The 27,445-nt window shown below is 38.8% G+C and overlaps 1 protein-coding gene and 1 pseudogene across 1 annotated transcript; both read left to right on the top strand.

Annotated features, from left to right (window-relative positions):
• The window catches only part of LOC142620530 (uncharacterized), a 35,007-nt pseudogene extending 25,612 nt beyond the window's left edge, over nucleotides 1-9,395 (top strand).
• Nucleotides 9,396-18,906: 9,511 nt separating this feature from the next.
• LOC142619315 (DIS3-like exonuclease 2) lies at nucleotides 18,907-27,106 on the top strand. The gene is made up of 7 exons (XM_075792376.1): nucleotides 18,907-19,231; nucleotides 20,237-20,703; nucleotides 20,815-20,868; nucleotides 20,978-21,046; nucleotides 21,373-23,601; nucleotides 25,796-25,867; nucleotides 25,986-27,106. Exons 1-7 carry the CDS (start codon nucleotides 19,108-19,110, stop codon nucleotides 26,397-26,399), a joined length of 3,429 nt encoding a protein of 1,142 aa, XP_075648491.1. The 5' UTR covers nucleotides 18,907-19,107; the 3' UTR covers nucleotides 26,400-27,106.
• Nucleotides 27,107-27,445: the final 339 nt, after the last annotated feature.

The raw sequence follows: 27,445 nt of genomic DNA, 5'->3' as shown, positions 1-27,445 counted from the left end.
CCTGGAACAACCCTCCAAGAATAGGCAAAGTCATAATTACAACTTTAAAAACAGCACAAAAATTAACCTAAACTAGTTTCCACGATTCTTTGGATTCTCGGACTTTTAAAGGCAGTCAAACATAGCTAAATGACTAGATTTAATGTATTTTAACACCCTCTAATGGTCAGACCATGCTGGGTGCGAATTTACATGCTAATTAGCCTCTTTAATTGCTTTGATGACATGGACTAAGCCTTGATTATTATCTGAGCCCATCTTGGTCTTTTCAGAATCAGCCCAATTCTCTTGGACTAGTCCATTTAGTGCTTCCCTGAAACGTTTGGCTCTAAGTCTTGTAATTGGGCCACTAGGAAGTGACAAAGGGTCATGTGCAAATTCAACTCCATTTCCACGTGTATGATCATCATGACCAGCTCCTTGAGTTGCATCACACCGTAGGATTTTGTGACCAAGCAACTTCGTGATCTTCATCGTATGATGAACTGAAGAACTTTGTAGCCAATATCCTTCTCAAGTTGGTGATTAAGTCACGTACTAGAATCCGCGCATCTATTGGTTAGTCATGTATTGGGAGCCGTGCATTAAAAGGATAGATTGTCACTACAGAAAAAGTTCAACTGGGCATTAGGGTAAGGGTTTAACTGTAGGTTGGTATAAGGTACTGGGATTCCTTTACTTGTAACTGCTTATTTGGATAATAGTGAATTCTCGGGAGTGGTGACCTTAAAATCATCCGATGAGGTTTTTTGCCTTGGAGGTTTTCCCCATTCGAAAACAATTCACCTTGTCAACTTTATTTTCCGCTGCATTTTATTTTAGTTGGTGATTTTTTTGTGCTGCCACGTACATTGCATGTTAATTTGATTAATTATTAAACTTGGCTAATTAATCAATTAATTCATCACAAGGGGTCAATACATTCTTGGCAATAGAAAGGATTCTATGATGCGAACCTCAATCGACACGCTTTGAGACCCAACAAAAATATTGGAATATTTACCCAAGAAAACTAAAATTCATATTTATGATAGAAAACCCTGACCCAACGTTTATAATCGAAACGCGAACCACAGGTATAAGTTGACCTTGACCCAATGATTATAAAGAATCACGAACCGAAGGTATAAAGTTTGAACGCCATAAGAAAGAATCCCTGATAAGTTCACAGTTGATGCGAACCTCAATTGACACGCTTTGAGAACCAACAAAAATATTGGAATACTTGCCCAAGAAAGCTAAAATTCAGATTTTTGATAGAGACCCTGACCCAACGTTTATAATCGAAACGCGAACCAAAGGTATAAGTTGACCTTGACCCAATGATTATAAAGAATCACGAACCAAAGGTATAAATTTTGAACGCCACAAGGAAGAATTCCTGATAAGTTCACAGTTCTTGAAGAACCAAAAGAAGAGCAAAGCCTCACCTTTTCTGATTTTTATTCAATAATATCATGAAAAACGTTTACAAACTTCAGGGCCTATTTAAGGGCTCCATAAAACTTGACAGACAAGAAAATATATTCTAAAATAACTCCTAAAAAAACGTACTAAATAATAAAACCCTAAATAAAAGTTGATTTGGTCTGAAATTAGCATATCCAAAATAGAAAAAAATCTGCCTTAACTGATATAGAGCTGGAAAGTCAATCAGCCATTAATTCATGCCATAAATCACTTTCAATTAAGCCAGATCAACCCTAAATAGCTTGAATTAAATTTATTACGCTTTCAGCTTCCTTTGGGCCAAGCTTGGAATGTCCTGCATTAGAATCAGCTAAAATCTCTTGAATCAGCCTATGAAGTGCATCTTTGATCTTCTTGGATCTTGCTCTTGTAATAGGACCAACTGGAACATGCAATGGATCCTTGAATGCTTGTTGATTCTCATCAAGTTATCTTGTCATGATATGCATGAAGATAATCAATTCAATCTTTGTGGTTGGACTCTATTATGGATTTCTGACCACATTTTCCATAGGGCCCTATTATTTCCTTCTCCAAGCTCGAGTTATAGAAGAAGGAATCGAGAAGAAAGTATCAGCAACAACTAGTTTTATTATGGGACAGCTCATGATTACTAGCACTAGTCTGCTGTAGCACTTCTGGTCTCAATGAACGTTGAGAAGGCCTGACTTGCACACAAACCAATCTACGGCATAGCCCTACTAGGATAACAGGCCAGTCCCAACTCCTTGAACCCTTAAATCACAGGCTTGAGTGCAGTAGAACAATCCCTAGCCCATCAACGTGAAAAGGCCCCCACACTTGGTTCAATTTCTGCTGAAAGATTGACCCATGGTTTTTATTATGGACATACGTACTCTCATTTGCCAAAAATCACAATCACTATTTTGTCTTGGCATCTTTTATTTATTATTAGTTGTGCTAGTCATTTTGCTGTAGCCTTTATTACATTTGTTGTACTAGTTGTTCCTGCCGTGGCAATGTTTATTATATTTTTCATATTTGTTGTATCAGTTGTTTTTACTGTGGTATTTTTCATATTCACTATATTAGTTGTTTCTACTGTGGTACCTTTTCTTATTTGTTTTATCAGTTGTTTCTGTTATGGTATTTTTCATATTTGCAATATCAGTTGTTTCTATTGTGGTAGTGATTTAGCTGTGCAAGTGTTGTGTTTGCCACAACACCTGATTTGCTATAGCGTTGTTTACTCTGTTTGTTAGGATATGTGCCCTTAAATCCTATTGTATGATGCTATGTATGACATTATGTATGACTTAATGTTATGATAAATAAAGTTATTTTATTATTATCTAAAATAATAGTAACATGAATATTAGGACATTATCATATAGTCCATGAGATGCATAGTATGTGATTTATGTGATTTAGTCACAGAAGATATAAGTCACAAGTTCTTTGTAAACTCAGAATTTATAGTTTGTAGTCGGTGATGAAATTAGGCATTTCATTTGCGAAGACTATAACGTATCAACTAAGATGATTTGTCTTGATCATGGAAGTGTAGACTTCTAGTTGATATGTTGATATGTTTTAAGAGTTAAAACATATTGAACTGGACCGCTGTGAGATTTATTATTCTCTTAAAGACTGTCAAATGAATAATAAATCTCACGACTTCCATTTGCATGAATTCTTAATTCTGAGAGAATAATGGACCTGATCATGAGGTGTAGGTTACTTTGATATATCAGGAGTGAGATCTAAAGTATCGGTCAAAACCTTAGTATGTTAGGCAGCCACATTTAGTGTTGATGGAACATATATTCTCAAGATGGAATTCATAGTCTCTTGACGGAGATATAAATATTCCCTTAAGATAAGTTTAATGAGTTTGGTTATTCAGAGTGTTAGGCCTAACCACTTTGGTAAGAAGTTACTAAAATATATATATTTATGAAATCCAATTGGATTTCATAAATATATGATGAATGACTTAAAGGATTAAACCAGGCACTCAAGAATAAAGATGTAGTAATTTTCAAAGTGGCAACCTATATTTTATGAGTTTGTGTTACTACGAATATTTTATAAAAGGGTTGCATGTACAATAAAGTCTTGGGATATAATTTATTAATAAGGCCTAGAGTGCAATTATATTTATATAGTGGTATTAAATATAATTAATGGTAACTTTGGACTTGTCAAGAGTTGACGGAAAAGCCCAAGGCCCATTGGAGCTAGTGTTTTATTGGTCCCTTTTGGTCCCACTCCAAGCCACACACTAAAGCCCAATTGGAAAGGCCCAATAGGCCAGTCTAATTAGATAATCAATTAGTTATAAAGAGAGAAACATACAGAATTTTTTATTAGAGAGATATAAGAAATGGTGTGTATGTGAGAATGAGACACACTTTCATTCTCCCTTTGAAAACTGATTGAGAGACCATACTTCTTGGGTGCAAAGTGGAATTGGAGTGAAGATTAAAAGTGTTCCCAAGTACTTCTAATCTTTGTTTTGAATTTCTCCACACCAAGGTACGCTATCTTGTTCTTAAATTCTAAAATTTACACAGTGCACGTTATCAATCATGAATGAAATAGATCCTTATTTGTTGCTTCCGCTATGTGTTTTGTATGAGATACAAAACCAGATTTATCCAACATTGTTTGCATATTGGGAAAAATTGATCTGTGCACAAACTGGACTATAGCGTGGTTTTTCTAGGGTATTAGGCTAGCCCCAGCTCTTCAACCCATAACCCAATGGGCCTAAGCACAGTAGAATAGGCTCAGGCCCATTAGCACAAAAAGCCCCCCCCCCCCCCACACACACACAATGCTTTATTTATTTTTATTTTATATGATTTAAGCAAATTAGAATTAAAGTAGACATAATGAAATAAAATCTACTTTTAGAGAATTAGAGTAGACATAATGAAATACATGTCAGTCAATTCTAGAGTTTTGTTTAAATGACTATTATTTTCTTATAATTTTGTGATAATCATAAGAAATGTATGTAATTTATTTTTAGCTTATTATCAAGTGTCTAATAGTTGTGGATTCCAGTTAGTTCAACTGGTAAAGTCTCAAAATATTTAGGTTTCAAAAATAATTTGATAGGTACCAAAATTGATGACAAAATACAAATTTCATTGATAAGCTAAATACTTTAGTAATTACAATGAGGTGAAGATATTTGAACCATAAATATTTTGAGACTTTATCAGTTGAATTAGCTAGAACTTACAAACTGTTAAACTCTCGATAATAAGCGAAAAGTAAATTACATATGATTATCACAAAATTATAAGAAAATATTAGTCATTTAAACAAATCTCTAGAATTGATTGACGTATATTTCATTATGTCTACTCTAAATCTCTAAAAGTGAATTTTATTTCATTATGTCTACTTTAATTCTAATTTTCTTAAATCATATTAAAAAAAGCATTCTCCTTAACAAAGCTTCTTCTCTTTGTCCCCACCACCTACAATCATAAAAAGTTTTTCTTTATCATTATTTTCTTCCTTCCTTTCCTTTCAATGGTACCATATTTTCCCATCCATGATCCATCATCATCTTCAACTCCAATTTTCCAAACCCTCCCACCAAAGAAAACTCAAAAATGAAAAAAAAAAAATGAAAAAAAAAGAAAAAGAAAGAAAATCACACACCACGATATATAAGGATCTGTTTTGGAAACAACTTATTTAGCTGAAATTGTAAACTTTTTGCTGAAAATATGTTAAAGTATGCTTGTACCTTGAAAAAGATTTGAAAATGTGCAAAAATGCGGGAAAAAGTGAGGTTGTAAAAAGCTGTACATAAAAGTTAAAAGCTAAAAACTGAGCTTATAAGCTCATGACAAACACACTCTAAGTGTCTGTTTGGGATCCGCTTATTTTACTGAAAGTATCGTAGATAAAGGTAAAAGTTAACTGAAATAGTACAGTGGAATCTATGAATATTATCAAAAAGTGCAATGGTATCCATGAATAATAGCAAAAATAAGATGAATAGTAAAATAAGCTAGCTTTTTAATTTAGAGCCAAACACACACTAAGGGTCTATTTAGGACCCGCTTATTTTGCTGGAACTCAAAACTTTTTGTTAAAAGTACTGTAAATAAAGGTAAAAGTTAGTTGAAATAGTACAGTTAGTACAAAAAATTAAGTTGAACCGTAAAATAAGTTGACAAAAATAATCTTGCCAAACAGACACTAAGGGCCTATTTGGGATCCGCTTATTTTACTGAAACTAAAAACTTTTTGTTGAAAGTACCGTAGATAAAAGTAATTGTTAGTTGAAATAATACAGTGAGACCCATGAATAGTCAGTGTTGTTAAAAGTGCGCTTTAAGCGCACTTAAGCTCAAAGCTCGAAGTCCCAAGACTCTAGCACTTTTTGCCTCAAAAGCTAAGCTCATTCAAAGAAGTACACTTTTTTGCGTTTTTTCAAAAAGCTCAAAGCACGCTTTTTGGAGCTTTTTTATATTTTTCAAAAAAAAAAAAACCAAAACTGAATTACAACTATAGGATCTTGACATTATTGATATAAACTATTGATTTTATATATTTTTAGTGTAAATTACTTATCAAAAATTTTTTTTGAGTATAATTTGTCCTAAAACCCAATCCACAACTTCCTAGATCTTCTCTATTTTTATTTTTTCTCCTTGAAACAGTAACCCACCTAGCTCCTTGGTACCAATTACCATGCTGCAATGTCCTCATATTCTTAGCTCATTCATGAAAAAAAAAACGTATGATATAATATATGTGGTAATTGTTTAGTTACTTTAGTGGTTGATTTTGAACATAGCAAACTAATTCGTCCAGAGTTATAGTCATTAAGTGTTGAAATTATTAAACTAATATTACTAATTAGTCATAGGGCATTATAGATATAGGAGATTTAAAAAAGGATATTACATGGAAGTACTAATATCTAGCAATCAAAAAAAAAAAAATGACTTGACCTGCAATTTTTGTGTTAAAATTATAAAAGTAGGGCATATCTAAAATGTTATATGAATTATGATGATGCAAAGAAAATCAGTAAACTGGTATGGTGACTGTCTTGAAACCCCGAAAAAGAAGGAACAATGATCAAAGGTGACCAGGGTTGCCGGCCCAGATCCTCCGATGTCAAAGTTAGTTTTCTCTCTTAAATTTTGGAGTTCCAACTTTTCAAGAAATGTAAAAACGTACCTTTATCTAGTCTGAATGAGCGTTTATATAGCGTAGCCTGGAAACAGTTATTAGACTTGTAACCTCCCCTACATTTGAGGAGGTTTGAGGGTTCAGGAATAACGTCTACAACCATTTAGAAGTTATATTTTTCTCATATAACTGTCACCGGAAGTTATGCATGTGATAAAGAGTTGTAGTACTAAATCGAGAATTTTCCTAAGTGTCAAGGGCTCGTCCAGGGGTCTTTCTAACGAGCGTACCTTGCTTCCAAGGAAGGTTGTTCCTATATGGACAACCTTCTCATGGACAAGGTTGATGGCTCCCTTGGACGAAACGGAGCGGTTTTGTCAAACTTGACCATATGAAGCTCGTCCAAGCATCTTCCTACATGGACGAGGTTTTTACAACCTTCGCTTTCCTGGCCTTGCCCTGGACGACCTTCATGGACGATATTGGAGTTGTATTTTATCATACCCCATCAGTTGCCCCTTTGTCCAAAAGGTCGTCCAGTGTATTGGAGGACCTACTGCTATTCTCTGGACGCGTGTCTTCATGTGGGTGATCATATGCTACTCCAAGTGTTGCAGTCTTAATGACTGAGTTCTACGGTTCCAGATTGTGCTACGCGTCGCAATTTCATTGACAATTTGTCACGATGATTTAATTTTTCGAGGGAAATGCCACATGGCGTGTCATGGTTGGTCACGTAATTCGAGACTCTATTTTCAATGCCTATAAATAGTGGAATTCCTCTCGTACCCTTTGCATTTCTCAAATTTTCTTCTTTGACATCCCTTATCTTAGCGCCTCGTCTAGAGATTTCCTACGTCCATAGTCTTCCCTCGTCTAGATCTAGGTATTTTCTCCATCCTCGTCCTCAGGTTTTAAGCTTTCTTAAAGAATGTCTGAGGTAGTCCTTTCTTCGTCTAGCAATAGTGTTGATAAAGCCATAGACGAGTATCATGACCCTAGCAGTTTTAGCGGGTCTAGTGATAGTAGTAGCAGTGGTTGCAATAGCAGCAGTGGAGGAAACACTACAGTCGAGTATACGTCTGGTGTCCCTGGGGTTCCCTTAGAGGTACTGCAGGAAGGACTTAGGACGAAGGTTAAGTCCGGGTCTAGGGCTGGCATAAGCGCTCCCTCATCTACTATTCAAGACAAGGAGGAGATAGTTTATAGTTGTGATGTCAGGGTTGCCTTTAAGACGGACGAGAAAAAATTAGGCGTCCTTAAGACTTGGTACCAAATTCCTGAGGACTTAAATCCCAAGGTAACTGTGCGTGGGGAGTGGTGTTGTTAACCCCGTTTTGGCGTTGGCATTTATGAGGCTTACCTCTTGGGGGGTTTGAGGTTGCCCCTTAATGTCTTTGCCAGGGAGTTGCTTTCTAGGTTAGGTTTAGTTATATCCCAGTTCAACCCCAATGCATGGAGATTAATTATCGCTATGCAAGTTTTGTGGAGGGAGGTGTTTGAGGGGATCGTCCTCTTACTGTGGTTGAGTTCCTCTTCTGCTATAAGCCCTCCGAGATTAACCAATCCCTTGGCTTTTATTAGTTCACAGCCAAAGGGAGAGATTATACGTTAATAAAGTCCTTAGTCACCTCAGATAGGAAATGGAAGACGGAGTTTTTCTTCGTCTCTGGTTTTTGGGTTAGACGCCCTATTGAGGTTGACAGGGATCCATTCCCTCCCTACATAGGAAAGTTAGGGAACTTTCGTCCTAAAGGTACATCAGTGGTTGTCACTTTATTATCTGTTATTTATTCATGATTGTAGTCGTCTAAACATTTTTTTTTTTAGGTGCTAGACGGCCCCATTTAAGCAAGTTCTATCTTGAACGAATCCTAAAGGCGCGTCTATATACTGACAGGACTTTTCATTTCTTGGTAAGCCTTCAACGTCTTGCCACTTAGGGGTTAGGTCCAGAGCCATCCGCTAAAGCTATTGCCCACGATCTCATTGTTGGTAGACATAAGTTCTCATTTTCTCTCCTTTTCTCTTTCCTTCTTCTTTTTTTTTTTTTTTGGTGACTGACGTCTTTCTTTTTAGGAATGGCAACGATGAAGGAGAACAAAGGCAAAGAAATGATAGACAAGGCAGCTGGGCAGGGGGTGCAATCCTAACCTCGTCTATCTATTAGTGATAAAAGAAAAAACCTGTTAATAGGAGTTGATTTGGGGAACCTTCCGAGCAGACGTAAGGAGAAAAAGGCTAAGCATAGGTCGTCCAAGCCTCAGGACGCCCAAACTCAGGACGACCAACCCAATCCCTTCCTCCTTCCCTAGGGTCACCCCGTCCAGATTTTGGACGTTGATTCAAAGCCCAAGGGTCCACTGTCGGTGCAAATTCCGTCCACAATTAACGCGCCTACCTCGTCTCAACCTCCTCAACAGGTGCCTCACAACCTTCTTGGAAATGAGGACTTGGCTTGGGAAAGGTTCGAGAAGGTTGTGACGGACGAGGACGTGACGACATGTTATGACATGTCTTTGAAGGACTTTGAGCACTCTAGTGTTCATGACCTTTTTAAGGTATGTACTCATTATATATGAATACCTCGTCCTGTCATTAATAAGCATGTATACATTGTAATAAAATTTTAATTTATGCAGGCAATGTCTAAGTTCATCGCCACGTCTAGGCAGGCAACTGAGCTAGACAAGATGAGGATTCTACTAGAGAAGACGGTTAAAAAGGGGAAGGACGAGTCTAAAAGGTGGGCTGAGGTGGCTGCTAAGGCTAAGGACGACGCAAAGAAGTTGTAAAACCACGTCGAGGAGTTGAAGATTGAAGTCAAAGAGAAGGATACTCATCTTGATCTCCTTCAGAAGAAGAACGACGAGTTAAGTGCCCTTCTTGAAAAAGCTAAGGGAGACGTAGTTGCAGAGTTTAAGGCATCCAAACAATTCACCAATTTATTGGATACCAACTATGCAGCTGGGTTTGAAGATTTCAGGATGGACGCCGTGGGGCTGCTTCAAGCTCCCTCCTCCAAACGAGTTTAGAGAACATCAATATAGAGGACGATGCTACCACACTGCCACCTCAGGACGACCCTAATGCTGATGCCCCTCCTGCTTAAAGATGAGATTTTTATATTTTGCTTATTCAAGTATTTTTCATTTTATTTTTATTTTGGTTTGGTCCATTGTTTTTAGGACCTTTGTTAAGATGTATTTGAGTACATTTCACTCGTCCAGAGTGCTTTGGACAAGTTTATTAACAATTGCCTTTTTAGGCTTACTTTGAAAGGGTTTTTGGACGGTGGTCGTCTACCCTTTTTAAACTTTGATGAATGTTTATTTTTATCCATCGTTGAATGTTATTGTATGGACAAGTCTATCCTCTATTTTCATCATTAATATTATTGGCTTTTAAGTAATCTGTCCACTCTAAGTGTTGGAGGGTCGTCCACGCATTTTTCTTATGGATGACCTACTTATGCATGGGCCTCTTGTTTGCCATTTAAATTTTCTAAGTGTGACTTATCCCAGAAGTGGCAATAATGATTTTGCCAGTCCTTTTCCTCGTCCATAGGCTGGGCGATTGGCATTCGTCTTTCATCAAGACGTTTCTAGTGTCTGACTCATCCTAGAACACTAGAGCGTCTTGGCTAGATGCTCGTTCATGGACTTTTGGCTTTATTGTATGCCCTTTTCTCGTCTATCTGTTTTTCAGACGAGTATGCTTTAGCTTATTTTTCTTTGTTTTATCCTCATTTCGAGGAAAGCTTATGAACGTTACATCCTTGCGTCCAGAAATTTTCATTCCTTTTAGGCTTTTGCCTTTTTGTGGGTACTATTATGGAAATTAGATTTATGTATTAAATACATTGGAAATCCAAACCATATTATTATATAAACATCATCTACAAATATGGCACATGCTTAGAAGCCAATGCCTTAGGAAAACACTTGGGAAAATACTTAAATATACACAACCTCGTCTTTCACAAACTTGTCTGTAGATGGTGCAAAAGTTTAAGAACTAGTGCACTTTTTATTCTTAAAACACACAACAGTAGTAGTAAAAACACAACAGTAAACATGAGAAATAAGCATAGACCGCGGCTGCAACCTCGTCCATATCTGTAACCTCATCCTTGGTAACTTTCGTCCGAGCTCATTACTGATAGTACCTTCTCAGGTGCTCCCCGTTCCAAGGGTGCTCCAACTTCCGTCTGTCTAGAGCTTCCAAGTAGTACGACCCCTGCCTCTTGCAGTTGATTACCCTATAGGGTCCTTCCCAATTGGGTCCTAATTTTCCATGAGCTAGGTTCCTGGTTGCCAAGGACACCCTTTTAAGAACGAGGTACCCAATGTTGAAACACTTGGGTTTTACCATGGCATCATGCTGCCTATCCATAAGATTCTTGTATCTTGCTGTTCTTTACTCCGCATCCATCCTTACCTCATTAATGAGATCGAGGTCAAGACGAAGTTGCTCCTCATTTTCTTTCTCTTGATATTTCATCACTCGATAGTTAGCCATATGAACCTCTGTTGGTATGACTGCTTTACTTCCGTAGGCTAGTTTGAAGGGGGTTTCTCCTGTCGGGGTCCTCACAGTCATCCTGCAAGCCCAAAGAACACCTGGTAACTCGTCGGGCCATACCCCTTTTGCCCCATCGAGCCGAGTTTTGATGATTTTCAGCAGGGATCGGTTCGCTACTTCTGCTTGTCCGTTCGCTTGTGGGTGAGTGGGTGAGAAATAGTGATTATTGATTTCGAACTGTTCACAAAAGTCCCTGAAAGGTGTGTTGTCAAACTGTAGTATGTTATCAGATACTAGTACCCTAGGTGCTCCGAACCTACATAGAATGTTTTTCCAAACAAAGTTCTTAACATTTTACTGAGTAATTTTTGCAAGAGGTTCGGCCTCCACCCACTTGGTAAAGTAGTCAATCCCTACCTCCAAAAATTTCATCTGTCTAGTTCGTTCCTAGGGGAAAAGGACCTAGGACATCCAATCCCCATTGTGCAAAGGGCCACGAGGCCATCATGGGGGTCTGGTACTCCGATAGCTGCCTAGGAACATTACTGAAGCGCTGACACTGGTCACATACCTTGACATAAGCCTTAGCATTTGCTTGAATTGTTGGCCAATAGTAGCCTACACGGACGACCTTATGGATTAGCGACCTTGCTCCCGAGTGATTCCCATATGCTCTTTCATGGACCTCTCTCAACACATAGTTTGACTCATCTTGAGCCAGGCACCTTAGGTAGGGTTAAGAAAAGCCTCGCTTGTATAGTACTTCATTTATGAGGACATGCTTGGTAGCCCTGGCCCTCAACTTTCTAGTCTTGTCCTTGTCTTCTGGAAGCCTTCCATCCTCAAGATAGATTACAATTAACTCATCCAATTTTCTCCTCCTCATATTTGCTGTATATCTGGAAGGTCTATGCTTGGCATGTATTGGATTCTGTCATATTCATCCATAACTCCTCCTTCCAAAGTCGCTCTCGCCAAGGCATCTACTTCCATGTTTTCCTCCCTCAGGAGTTGAACAAAACTGACTTCTTTAAATTTCTGGACGAGCCGCTTCACTTTGTTGAGGTATTTCTTCATTCAATCTTCCTTAGCTTCACACATTCCATTTACTTGATTGATAACTAGCTGAGAGTCTCCCTTGACTATTATTGACTCCGCCCCTAAAGACTTAGCCAATTCCAGCCCTTTGAGTAGAGTTTCATACTCAGCTTCATTGTTGGTGGTTTGGTACTATAGACGGGTTGTGTATTCCAACTTATCACCCTCTGGGGACTTCAGTATGACTCCAATCCCTTCTGCGTCTAGTGTGGAAATCCGTCTACATTAATAACCCACCTTTCAACTCCTTCTTTGTCCAGCTCGCCTTGGCTTGGGGTGAACTTTGCAATGAAATCTGCCAACGCTTGTGCCTTTATCGCATTCCTTGGCTGGTACCTGCCATCAAATTCACTTAGTTCCACTACCCATTGGATTAGTCATTCGGCGGCTTCCAACTTGTTCATTGCCTTCTTTAGGGGATGATCCGTTAGGATGTTGATAACATAAGCTTGAAAATAATGCCTCAACTTTCTAGAAGCCGTGATTAAGGCAAAGGCTAGCTTTTCCATCATCAGATATCATCCTTCCATTCCTCTTAGTGCCCGGCTCGCATAGTAAACAGATTTCTGAACCCGTCCTTCTTCTCTAACCAATGCCGAGCTCACAGAGTGCAGGGACACTGCCAAATACAAATACAATTCTTCACCAGGTACGGACGGGCTCAGCAACGGTGTTGTTGTGAGGTAAGCCTTCAAATCTTGGAAGGCTTTCTGACACTCATCTGTCCACTCAAATGCCTTTCTAAGGACTTTAAAGAATGGCAAACATTTGTCAGTAGCTTTCGAAACAAACCTGTTAAGGGCGGCAACTCGTCTAGTAAGAGACTCGACTTCTTTAATGTTCTTCGGTGGTTCCATATTTAGTATCGCCTGGATTTTGTCTAGATTCGCCTCAATTCCTCTATGCGAGACCATAAACCCCAAAAACTTCCCTAACGAGACTCCAAAAGCACACTTGCTTGGATTTAATTTCATGTTATACCGCCGAAGTGTGTCAAAAGTTTCTTGAAGATCGTCCAGATACTTCTCCTTGTCCAAACTCTTTACTAGCATATCATCTACGTAAACCTCCACATTTCGTCCAATTTGAGGATGAAACGTATGGTTATCCAATCTTTGGTAAGTCGCCCCCGCGTTCTTTAAACCCAAAGGCATTACCTTGTAGCAAAATAACCCTTGACTAGTAATGAAGGAAGTATTCTCTTGATCTGTCTCGTTTTTCTTTATTTGGTTGTAGCCTAAGAAGGCGTCCATGAAACTCAGCAGTTTGTGACCTGCCGTCAAGTCCACCAGTTGGTCAATGCGTGGCAATGGATAACTATCCTTGGGGCAAGCCTTATTTAAGTTAGTAAAGTCCACGCACATCCACCACTTGTCGTTAGCCTTCTTTATCATGACTACATTCGCCAACCAGTCTGGATAATAGACTTCTTGGATGAACTCCGCGGTAATTAACTTATGAACTTCTTCTTTGATGGCGTTGTCTCGCTCAGGAGCAAAAACCCTCTTCTTCTAACGCACAGGTTTGGAGTAAGGATATACGTTCAAACGATGGGTAATGACACTTGGGTCAATACCCGGCATGTCTTCATGACTCCACCCGAAGACATCAAGGCTTTTCTTCAAAAACTGGACCAGAATATTCTTTGTCTCCCTTTCCATACTCGCCCTAATTCTAGTGAACTTCTTGGGTATGCTCTAGTCCAAAGGGACATCTTCTAATGCCTCAGTAGGTTTTGCTATGATCCTTCTCTCGTAGATGTTCATTGTCTACACTTGCTCATCCATTGCCAACATGGCTAAGTAGCACTTTCTAGCGGCAAACTGATCTCTTTGTACCTGACTCACTCCATGCTCGGTCGGGAATTTGACGGAAAAATGGTAGGTAGAGGTTACCACCTTCCAACTATTCAAAGTCGGCCTTCCAATAATAGCATTATATGATGACGAACAATCAACAATAAGGAAGTTTACCTCTTTGGTTATCTGCTATGGGTACGCTCCAACCACCATAGGTAATGTAATGGTGCCCACAGGCTGCACCTTCATTCCTCAAAATCCCACCAATGGTGAATTCACTGGTCGGAGTTGATCTCGTCTTAGCCTCATTTGTTGGAAGGCGAGGTAATACAGAATGTCCGCCAAGCTGCCATTGTCTACCAACACCCTCCTGGTCGTATAATTGGCAATAAGTAGGGTAATGACAATTGCGTCGTCGTGTGGGTTGTGAACTCTTTCAGCATCCTCGTCTGTGAACGTGATGGCTTGCTCGTCCGCTTCCCACGTCCTGGGAGATCGTTCAGACAGCTAGATGTTTTTCACCACCTTCAGGTATGTCTTCCTTGATTTGGATGACTGAGCTGCTGAGGTTCCCCCTATAATAACTCTTATTTCTCCAAGTGAGGTTCGTGATGACTCTTCCACCTTGGCCTTCAACTTCTCGTCTTTGTGGTCTCGTCCAAGGAAATTCCTTAACTTCCCTTGCCTAATAAGATTCTCTATCTGCTGCTTTAAATTAAAGCACTCGTCCGTGTTGTGCCCATGGTCTCTGTGAAAGCGGCAATACTTGTTCCTATTGCGCTTGTTATGATCTCCTTTTATTTTCTCTGGCCACTTCAAGGACAGATTGTCCTTGATTTGCATAAGCACTTGCTCTAGGGGCGTATTTAGGGGAGTGTATTGCTGATTTCTCGCTGAGGAACTCGCCTTCTTACTATCTTTTTTCTCTTTTGCCCGAGCCTTCTTTGAACGAGGACCCTAATCTGGACGACGCGGGTGACCCACTTCCGAATGCTCTTCTCTCTTCCTCTTCTTGGCTATAATCGCGTCTTCAGCATTCATGAAATTCTGGGCCGAATAGATGAGCTCGGCCATAGTCTGTGATTCTTGCTCGTAGAGCTCATGAATGAACAAGTCAGAGTTGACCCCATTATGGAAGGCGGCCAATAACAACTTGTTGTCCATTTCATCCATCGTCAAGGCTTCTCTATTGAACCGGGTAATGAAAGACCGCAAACTCTCATTTTCCCCTTGTTTTATAGTTAGCAAACTAGAAGAGGAACGCTTGTGGCGTTGCCCTCCAATAAAATCATTGACGAACAACTTACTCAACTCCTCAAATGAGCCCACAAAGTTTGGGGGTATTTTGCTGAACCACACCCGCGCTGGTCCCTTAAGTGTGGTAGGGAATGCTCTGCACATAATCTCGTCTAGAACTCCTTGAAGGTGCATGGTGGTCTTGAAGGTAGTGATGTGATCACACGGGTCACGATTTTCATCATATGAATCTAAGGAAGGCATTTTGAACTTCGGGGGTAGGGGATGACTATTGATGGAAGCCGTGAAAGGGGAGTCCGTTCGGTGAACTAAGTCATCCACGGGGTTCGTCCGTCTCATATTCTCCTTCATTTCATCCATAGATTTTCTCATCTGGTCCATCTCCCTCTCCAAGTGTGGCACTCTTCTTAAAGCAATATCCTTTGACTGATTCTCGAACTCAACGTTTTCTCCTCTATCCTCTTGACTCTAGGCTTGCCCTTCCACATGCCTTTCATGGTGTTGCCTCCTTAAATTGATCTCCCTATTCAACTCTTGGTTCTGACGGATTAATTCCGCCATAGCGGCGGCCATGGACTATATATGTTGAACGGTAGGCAATTGCATGGCAAGCGCTGACTAATGATCGCGGAGGGGATTTCTAGAAGCATCCCTACTCTCCTGGTGGCCTAGGCTGATAGCTCTTGATCTTGTTCGAACCATTCAGTCTTTTGTCTGGGAAAGGCGAATCTCTGAAAACCAATAATCGAGCGAAAAGAGCACGAAATCCCCACAGACGGCGCCAACTGATGATGCAAAGAAAATCAGTAGACTGGATACTCTGAATTTTAAAGGTGTGGTGACTGTCTTAAAAGCCTGAAAAAGAAGGAACAATGATCAAAGGTGACCTGGGTTGCCAGCCCAGAACCCTCCAATGGCAAAGTTTGTTTTCTCTCTTAAATTTTGGAGTTCCAACTTTTCAAGAAATGTAAAAACGTGCATTTGTCTGGTCTGGATGAGTATTTATATAGCGTATCCTAGAAATGGTTATTAGACTTGTAACCTCCCGTAAATTTAAGGAGGTTTGAGGGTTCAGGAATAACTTCCACAACTGTTTAGGAGTTACATTTTTCTCATATAACTGTCATCAGAAGTTATGCATGTGATAAGGATTTGTAGTACTAAATCGGGAATTTTCCTAAGTGTCAAGGGCTCATCCAGGGGTCTTTCTGACGAGCGTACCTCGCTTCCAAGAAAGGTCGTTCCTATATGGACGACCTTCTCACGAACGAGGTTGATGGCTCCCTTGGATGAGACGGAGCGGTTTTGTCAAACTTGACCATGCGAAGCTCGTCCAAGCATCTTCCTGCTTGGATGAGCTTTTTACGGACAAGGTTTTTACAACCTTCGCTTTCCTGGCCTTGCCCTGGACGACCTTCATGGACGATATTGGAGTTGTATTTTATCATACCCCATCAAATTATATAAAAAGTTTTATTTCAATTTATATGATAATTTGATTGTTGCATTTCTCATTAATAATAATTTTAAATTTTTTTAAAAATGTGTGCTTCACTTCAATCAGGTGCGCACTTGCACTTTACGCCTAGGGTCCAAGAGCCCTTTGTGCTTAAGTGCACCCCTTGCTTTTACTAGCACTGTGAATAGTACCAAAAAGTGTAGTGAGATCTATGAATAATACCAAAAATAAGCTGAATAGTAAAATGAATTGACAAAAAATAAGTTAGCCAAACAGACATAAAGTGTGTGTTTGGCATGATGAAATTTTGCCGGCTTATTTTATTATTCAGCTTATTTTTGCTATTATTTATTGGGCCCATTGCACTTTTTGGTACTATTCATAGGTGTCATTGTACTATTTCAGCTAACTTTTACCTTTATCTACAGTACTTTTAGTAAAAAATTTCAGTTCCAACAAAACAAGTGGATCCCAAGCAGACTTTAAGAGTTTATTTAGGAACAACTTATTTATTCGAAATTGAAAACTTTTTACTAAAAGCATTCTTATCAAGCATTTTAAAAATTTTAGCATTTACCATCTCAAAATCTATATTTATAACATATACCACACCACTTTACAAGATCACGTACATCAAAACTTTTATTTTTTTAACAAATCATTTAAATATTTTTTCTTTATTATTTTTTATTCATTTTTTTTATTTCTCACTCTCCCTCTGTCTCTCTCTCCCACTGTATTTCCATCTTTCTCAACTCGGTGAAGCTTCTCCCCCCCTCTGATATTTGCTCTCAAAACCTCCATGGCCTGAGCTTTTCAAGCTTATCATCAATAAACCACGGCCACGGCCACAGCCATAGCCATAGCCATAGCCACAGCCACCACCACCAACCACAACCTCAACCCCTAACCACCAAAAAAAAAACCCACAGCACCAACCTTCAAGCTTCTCCCTCTCTGTGATATTTGCTCTCAAAACCTCCATGGCCTGAGCTTTTCAAGCTTATCATCAATAAACCACAACCATAGCCACAGCCACCACCACCAACCACAACCTCAACCCTCAACCACCCAAAAAAAAAAAAAAAAACCCACGGCACAAACCTTCAAGCTTTTCCCTCTCTGTGATATTCGCTCTCAAAACCTCCATGGCCTAAGCTTTTCAAGCTCATCACTGATAAACCACGGCCACAGCCACAGCCACCACAGCCAACCACAACCTTAACCCCCAACCACCACAAAAAAAAAAAAAACCCACGGCACAAACCGCAGCGAAACCCACCACAAAACCGCCACAAAACCCACCATTTCAAGCAACCCCGATCCTCACCTCAACCCCGATCTTCAACCCACAGCCTCAACCAACTCAACCCACGATCTCAACCAACCCCAACCACCGTCGGACCCTACATCGTTGGACCCAGACCCACTTGCAGTCATCAAGACCCATCAGACCCATTAGAGAGAGAATTTGAGAAAGAGAGATGAGAGAGAACGAGAATGAGAGAGTGAGAGTGAGATTGACAATTAGTCTGAAGAGAGAGAAAAAAATATTAAAAAAGATAGAAGCTTGCTACAGTGCGGTCTCAAAAATGAGAGCGCACTGTAGTAGTATTGTAAATTTTTACAATATACCAGTTTTAATGGGTGCGTGTTTTGGGGTTCAATTGCTAAAAAATAAGATTTATAGCATTTAGGAGACTTGATAAGAATGCTCTAAAAGTAATATAGATAAAGCTAAAAGGTAACTGAAATAATAGAGTAGAGTTCATAAATAGTATTAAAAAGTGCAATAAGACCTATAACTTATAGCAAAAATAAGCTAAATAGTAGCAAAGTTTACAAAAAAAAAAAAAACTAGTTTATTTTTTTTAGCTACTGAAAGATGCAACCTAAGTGGTCTAGAAAAGTCCAGGAAGAAAAAGACAACACGTGTCGAGAGATCCAAGGCCCCCAGCTTCCCCACTACACTCTCTCTCACTCTCACCCAATCAAAAAATAAAGGAAAGCGAAAAGTTAAAAAATAAAAATAAAAAGAAAGAGACAAAGGAATCAAGAGTCGGCGCCTATGTCCCCGCCGACCATTCACCACGTCCTTTTCCACCACCATTACCATCTTCCACCTACCTTATATATAAAACCCTAACTCTCTATCTCCCTCTGTTTTTTTTTTTGTTCTTTCTTTATTTTTCGCTCTTATTATTTCTTCTTTTTATTTTTACTTTTCTCATTATTATTATCGGTTTCTTCCGGTATATTTTTTTACCCAATCGGAAGATCCCCATTTTTATCTCTTCGTCTTCTCTAGGGTTTCCAATTTTCTTTCTATGTTTCTTTGATTTTTTTTTTAAATTTAAAAAATTTGAAATTATGAGGCCTGGCTTAGTTCAACAATCTGTGGTTGAACCAAATTGTGATGGCGATAAGGAGAAGAAGAAGAAGCGCCGATCTAATCGCCGATCCAAACAATCCACTCCTCCTCCTCCTACTTCAGGTTTCTGTTTTTTCATGGCTTTTTGGTGAATTTTAATTTATCACTGTTACCAAGAACAAAGGATTGGATTCACTTTCGATTAAGATTATTTTTTTAATTGCTGGGTTTTTGTGATAATTGTGTTAGGTAGACAGAGCAAGATTTAGTTCATATACAAAACACAAAATATCTATAGGCTTGAGCAAGATTAGATCAATTTACATTTGGAATAGTGTAAATCTTTATTGTTATGGCTTGAGCATAAGTTAAAAAAATAAAATAAAAAAGCCATCAAGACATAGGACCCTTTCTTAAAAGAAGAGTCCTTTGGACGCGCCTATAGCCTGTAAAACCTACAGGAAACTAACCCCATCAGTCAGAACCAAGGGAATTCACTTAGGTTTAAGATTTCACCGAGTTTAATGTCGAAGATTTCTAACATGCTTTATTTGATTAAGATGTATATGTATATATTTTTTTTTGGGTGAAAACTAAAGACACCCAGTGGGTTTCGAACCTGGACTTCACCCTCCATTCCATTAATATGGCAGGAGGAAGTTCCGGTTTAGTTATAGCTGGATTGGCTTGAATGTCTGTAGCTCAACTGAAGTTTCTTTATCTGTGCTATATATATATATATATATATATATATATATATATATATCCAGGCCTAATTATTAATTATATTTGATCCTAGTTCTATAGCGCAATAGTAATCAAGACAGTTGATCATAATGTTAGCTGGTGTTTATAAAGCTTTAAAACATGTTCATGTCCGTGTGTCAAATTGTTGTCAGCCTAAGACATACATACTTCTACCTTATGTCACCTCCTACAACCTTATCTGAGGCTCAAAGCTCCAAGTGGGGGGGGGCCCCCCCCCCCCCCCCCCTTCTCTTTTTCGTTTCATCTAAATGATGGCTGTGGCTGTTCAGGGTTTTGGCTTTGTCCCCTATGTGAGGCTAAGTACACAATATCAAACTTTCAAACTGACTATTTTTTTTACCCTTCTTTTTTCTTATTCAGTAAATGGACTACATGGGGAAGCACCAGAGTGTTTGGGAGATGTTAGAACATGTAATCATGTAACTGCATCTCTGAGTAGTTCTTCAACAAAGCAGCATGTATTGGACATGCGTCCTCCAATGGATCATGGATGGGACATGCATCCTCCAAATGAGCACGCATTGGACTTGTGTCCTTCAATTGAGCATGAATTAACCCGAGCATCAGACGTTGGTTTCTCTTCTATGCCAACAATGCATATCTGTGAAAAAGCGAACCCCATGGAGGAGCAAAACATACCAAATCAGCATGTATCTGATTTTGGTCACAGAGTCATGTCACAATCTTGTCCTGAACCAGTTTTTTACAGAGGATCACCTGGGACATCTAAAAACAACTACATGTTTCCTTCCCCTCATATTGAGGGTTCTCAGAAAAAATATTTTGATCCACACTGGTCCATGGAGGCTGTCAATGAGGCATTAAAGGTCAGTTTGAAAATGGGTCTTGATGTGTAATATCTGTTGGAACATTTGCGGTAGTGTTTCTTGAGAATGGAAAATTGTTGACTCATTTGTTATCTTCGTCTTATGTCTCAGAAAGGTGATGCGTTTAAAGTTTTGTTTCGTGTCAATGCTCACAATAGACTTGAGGTTTGTTACATTTTTTTTAAATATAAGTTACAATTTTGATGTTTCTCTATGCTCCTCATTTATAAATTCCTTAGTAAATAATGCAAATACCTTGTTCTTTTGCTGGTAGGCTTATTGCAAAATTGATGGGGTACCAACGGATGTTCTCATTAGTGGAATTGCTGCCCAAAATAGAGCTGTACGTTTGGATTTGGTTTATTTTGCATATCTTTGATTGCCTCAAGAAAAAAAGTAATTGGTGATAACTTAGATCTGCCTTTATCTGTTATGGTACATTGTCTTATAATGAAAACAAGCATATATTGACTTTTTGTGCCCTTTTTACAAGGCAACTTTATTGCATGTATCTGCTGTTAGGATTCAGATAATTCATCAATAAGTGTTAACAGTGGGATTTATTCTTCTATATGTCAATATTTTTTTTGCTATGGAATGAGGCTTAAAACTGCTCTGGTTTCCATTATTTTTATTTCTATTTTTATTTTTTTATAAATAATAATGCAGGTGGAAGGAGACATTGTAGTGCTCAAGGTTGATCCTTCGTCATTATGGACCAGGATGAAAGGGTCAACCGGGATGTCTAACAATCCTGCACCAGTGGAAGATTGTAACATTCTCCTGGAAGATGGTGAAATTGCTAGTGATAGCTCTAAAGGTAAAAGTAAGGTAGATGTGGATTACGAGTGTGCCCGTTATAGAAGTTGCCCCTACCCTGAGAAGGGGTCTTGTTATGGGGAAGGTACTTTTGTGGGTGAAACTGTTCATTTAGAACCGACTGGACCTGCTAGTTGTAATCTTGTTCACCCTGCTGCTTCAGATTCTTCGCATGTAGGTTCTTTTAATGGGCAGAGTGAAGTTGTAAAAGCAGTGAGCAGGATTTGTTCTTTGATTAGCACATTCCCTTCAAAACGACCAACTGGCAGAATTGTTTCCATAATTGAGAGGTCTCCTCGACGAGATGCTATTGTTGGCCATCTTAATGTTAAGAACTGGTTATCTTACCGTGAATTCTGCAGAAAGGAGAGAAAGAACAAAAGTTCATTGACATTGTCTGACAGTGAGTACATCCACCTGACACCAACTGACCCCAAACTTCCCAAAATGATAGTCTTTGTGAAGGGCTTGCCAGATTGCATCAAGAAAAGATTGGAGAAGGGTGATTCAACAGTTGAAATGGAGCTGGTAGCTGCACGAATTGATGAATGGGATGAAGAAAGTTCTGTTCCGCTAGCCCATGTCTTGCATATTTTTGGACGGGGCAGTGAAGTAGAGGCACAGATCAATGCAATTTTATTTGAAAATGCAATCCGATCATCTGAATTTTCTCCTGAATTACTATCTAGCGTTCCAAATATTCCTTGGGAGGTGCCACCTGAGGAAGTTCAAAGTAGAAGAGATCTTCGAAATTTGTGCATATTTACTATTGACCCTTCCATTGCTATTGAACTGGATGATGCTCTCTCTATTGAAAAATTGTCCAATGGCAATTTCAGAGTAGGAGTCCACATTGCGGATGTGTCATATTTTATTTTACCTGGCACAGCCATAGACATAGAAGCACAGGTTCGATCAACAAGTGTCTATCTGTCACAATGCAAATTACCAATGTTGCCCCCAATGTTTTCAGAGAATCTATGTTCTCTTAACCCTGGAGTAGATAGACTTGCATTTTCTATTTTCGTGGACATCAACTATGTTGGGGATGTTGTTGACCGTTGGATTGGCCGCTCTGTGATACAATCTTGTTGCAAGCTTTCATACAAACAGGCTCAGGACATTATTGATGGAATAAGTAATGTGGATAGTTCTAATATCACTGAAAATGGGAATCCCCAGTTGTATGGCCATTTCAAGTGGCCTGACGTTGTTAGATCTGTTATAAGCCTTCATGAAATCTCCAAAATTTTGAAGGAGAAGAGATTTAGTGATGGAGCTTTACGTCTGGAGAGCTCCAAAGTTGTTTATCTATTTGATGATCATGGTATACCATATGATAGCATGCTTTGTGGACAGAAGGAGTCAAACTTTTTGGTTGAGGAGTTTATGCTTTTGGCAAATAGGACAGCTGCAGAAATCATATCTAGAGCTTTTCCTGATAGTGCATTACTGCGGAGGCATCCTGAACCAAATACGCGGAAGCTTAGAGAGTTTGAAGCATTTTGTTGCAAACATGGTTTGGAATTGGACACTTCTTCTTCTGGTCAGTTTAATCAGTCACTGGAACAAATCAGGGAAAAGCTCAAGGATGATACTGTGCTGTTTGACATTCTGATCTCCTATGCTTCAAGACCAATGCAAGTGGCTACTTACTTTTGTAGTGGAGATCAGAAAGACTGTGAAAATGATTGGGGTCATTATGCACTGGCTGTTCCTCACTACACTCATTTTACTTCACCACTGCGTCGGTATCCTGATATTATAGTGCACCGGACACTGGCTGCAGCCATAGAGGCTGAGGAGTTGTACTTGAAGTATCGAGGATCATTGCCAAAAGTTAGCAGGGGTGAGAAAGTGGCAAGAAGATGTTTCACTTGTATTCATTTTGATAGAGATGCTGCAGAATCCCTGGAAGGTAAGAAAGCACTGTCAGCTGCAGCAGTAATGCATGGAGTTCCCTGCTCTGAATCACTTGCAGATGTTGCTGCTTATTGCAATGAAAGAAAGCAGGCTAGCGGGCATGTGAAGGATGCCTGTGACAAGCTCTACATGTGGGTCCTGCTAAAGAAAAAAGAGGTATTTTTATTTTTCCTTCAGCGCAATTTTAATTTGCAGTCCTCTTTCATTAACCTTTAAAAACAAATTATTACCACTAGCGGATTGTGATTGTGGAAAGATACTAGTGCATCATTAGGTGCTACATTGTCCAACATTAAATGCTGCATTTACTTTGGGATTTGTTATCTATGTCTGCTTTTGTCATACCTCCTGCCACCATACTCTGTATATTACATATTCATATCATATACTTTCATCATGATTTTTGTTATCCTTAACTTGAATTCCAGTGTGTGTGTGTGTGTGTATATCCTTATTATTTGGCAGGAATGCTACAACCAAGTACCCTCACTATGTGAAATGTGTTTGCCCTCATTCTCTTCATGAATAGACTTGATAGATTAATATTTCAAAGCATTGTACTGTAACTACTGTTTCAATCTTACAGAGTGCATTCTTAATTAGAAGCTTAATGTAAAATCTAAGGAGCACAGACACTGACATGACACGAGACAAGGCAACACTGCAATTCTTAAAAAACTAGGACATGACAATGTAGGGACATGGTAACTAATTAATTATTTTTAGGTATTTTAGGGCATAATTTATTAGTAGCAATCACATTTTTATTAATTTTATCTACAAATAATTCAACTTCAAACATATATAAAAAATGCAACTAAATGATTATTTTTGACAATAAAATATTGTATTTTTAACAGTAAATTGACCATAATGTACTAATAAATAATAATTTTAACAGAAGATTTATATTTTATAACAATTAATAATAAAAAATGAATAAAATCCAAAAACTTAACCAGACTATAATTTATCGGTAACTAACAATCTTAAGTATTTAACCAAAAAAGAAATTACAATTTAAAACCCCTTCTCTTGATAGATACAAGAGAACAGAACTCTCTAGAAACAAAAACAAAAATAAGATAAAAGCAGCATTTGGATAGCGTTTCAGTTTTGGCGTTTGCATTTTCAGCTTTTTTTTTTTACTGAGAAGCCCTCCATCACGTCTGTCAGTGGGTCCCGTGCACTGTTCACGGGACCCACAAACATCTTTTTTCCCCAAAACTTTAATTAAAAATGGGTCTCACGGCACTATTCGCACATTTAAAAATTATTTTGCTACAGTGTTTTCATTTTTCAGTTTTCAGCAAAATAAACGGTATTCAAATGCACCCAAAATATATATACTCCCTCCGTCTCACTTAGTTTGTCCTATATTCCATTTTGTGATGTCTTAAAATATTGTCCTGTTTCTAATAATAAAAATCATTAATTTACTAATGTTCCTATTATACCCTTATTTAATTTTCAAAACTACTCCATTTGAAAAGAAAATCAACAATTTTATTTAAGGGTAGTTTTGGAAACTAATACATTTTTAAAAGTTAGACAAGACAATAAATGATGTTTCCTTAAAAAGTTTGACTTTTCAAACAGGACAAACTAAATAGGATGGAGGGAGTATTTTTTTTATAAAAAAGTCAAAAACATTAGAGTAGAGAACAGGGCCAGGTGGGCGAGACCGCAAGAGAGACGTAAAGTTGATGGTGAGGAGTGATCCGCAACAACTTTGAGAAATCTGATGGAGGTGCAATGGTCCTTTTGGGTCACCGATCTGACACTGAGGATGGCCGACAAGGTGCGATGCTGCTGTTTGGTTGATCTGGCAGTGAGAAAGCCAAGGATGGCACAACACAGAGAGAGTGTGTGATAGAGAACTGGGGAGCTGTTTGAGAGTGTGAAAGAGAGGGAAGTTTGTTTTGAAAAGTTTTGTTCTACAGATCAATGATTGTTATCATGGTAGACTGGTAGGGAAGAAAATCATTGATTTTTTAGTTAATTATTTTTTTAATTGTCAGCCGTGTTGAGAGCGGGCCGCAACCATGTCGAGCCCGTGTGCCAATTAAAAAATAATTTTTTTGGTCGGACACACCACAGGGGCGGGCATGTAAGCAGCCATGTCTGAGGCATGTCCATGTCTGACACACACACACAACCATTTTCGTCGTGTCCATGCATCCTAGTATAAAATAACCGGTAAAATTTTATCAGTCTGATTGAGCCAAATACTTTGAATTTGAGTTGGTATTATGGTTGTTTAGGCATTGCTCTCTTTGTTGTGTTCATCCTGAGTGTTTCAGTGTTTGGATTGTGCTTCATGTTTGGCCTACCTATTGTCCTACTGCAGATTTTATTTTCAGAAGCAAGAGTATTGGGTCTTGGGCCAAGATTCATGTCCATTTATATTCAAAAGCTAGCTGTAAGTTGTTTCTGACTTCTATCTTCCTTAATTAACCCCCCCCCCCTCTCTCCCCCTTTTTTTTTCCCATTTGTTTTTCTCTATGCTGCCCTTAATTTTTATCCCGTCATTCTATCAGATTGAGCGCCGGATATATTATGATGAAGTAGAAGGCTTGACAGTAGAATGGCTCGAGACTACTTCCACATTGGTGCTTAGTTTAGCTAACAAACGCTCTTCTAGGAGAGGTGGCCCTGGTAAATGGAGGGCACTTGAAGACATTGCATTTGTTGTAAGTCCGTGTGATGTGAAAATTGAACTGGGGGTGTTTGGAGGGAGTTCTAGTGAACAGGTAGGTGATACTGGTGTTGCTGCTCAGGCTTCAGATCCCATTTGCAAATCTGTCATTTCAAATACTGAAGTTGATCCTGGAGTTTTCCCCCTCACAGTGCATCTCCTTTCAACCATTCCTGTAGTACTTCATGCAGTAGGTGGGGATGATGGTCCCCTTGATATTGGGGCAAGGCTTTACCTGAGCTCATATCTAAGGTAACTTGGGTGTCTGGTAGTGTCAAACTACTGCAACTGAAGGAGACTTTGTGAGATGAAGATAACAGAGCTTTGTATGGAATGGGCAAGCTCTGTTGTAGATATGAATTAGTGTATAGTTCAAAAGAGTTTTAGAAGAGAGAAAAATTTGTGGTTTAAGTCTGGTGATGCTCTATGAATCTATGATGCTAAAATGGTGGCGTAGCTGTAGATAATGGTGGAGGTTTCGTTGTGGCTTTAGCATAAGTGATTTTTCTGTTTTTTTAACAGATGCAGCTTGCTGGGATAGGCCCTTGTTTTTGTAGGCCAGTTCCATCCAAATATTTTACTTGTTGAAAATCTACCTTCAACTTGGGATTTGAGCTTTGAAGCCAAATTCATGCTGTATTTTTCCCCTTCTGACTGCAGCCCAATATATTTTTTGATTTTGGGTGGTCAGATCTTGTAACTTCAGTTTGGTATGTTATTATTGCTTTTATTGTATTTTGAACTGTTAAAACTGGGTGACTGGCAGTAGCTCCCGGTCAGAATAATGCGTTGTCTTCTTTCCCTAGGTGAAAACTTGAACTGGAATTGTAATCCTCTTTTGAAGTGCTGCTTGGCTTGTATTTCAGCTCAAGCGTGCAGCAGCACATATGTCTCTTCTTACTGGATATTTTTTGTTGGGTATTAATTTAACAGTTTCTCTGAATAGTGATTCACTATTACCTTGTACGACATTGTACCAAAGATAAAAAGCAATTCTAATCAGTTTTTTATGCCGAGTTTTTGAAGAAGATGCTTGTAGGTTGCAGTTTCCACCCGAAGCTTCTTGTTTATGAGATCCTACAAAGCTTGGGGTATTATCTGGAAGCCATATCCAAAACCCCCCCCCCTTCTATTTTTTTAAGAAATAGATGAACAAAAACTCAAATATCTTACTCTCCTTAAATTCGCAAGTTGTGTAATATGAAATTTATAGAAGGCTTAATAAATCAATATCAGATGGATATGCAGAGAACCCCTACCCCTACTCCCCAAAACTCCCAGCCTCCAAAAGAGGTGGAAAAA

This window comes from Castanea sativa, chromosome 12 (genome assembly GCF_040712315.1).
Source record: "Castanea sativa cultivar Marrone di Chiusa Pesio chromosome 12, ASM4071231v1".
Lineage (NCBI taxonomy): Eukaryota > Viridiplantae > Streptophyta > Magnoliopsida > Fagales > Fagaceae > Castanea > Castanea sativa.
This window is presented reverse-complemented; position numbering and strand designations above follow the sequence as displayed.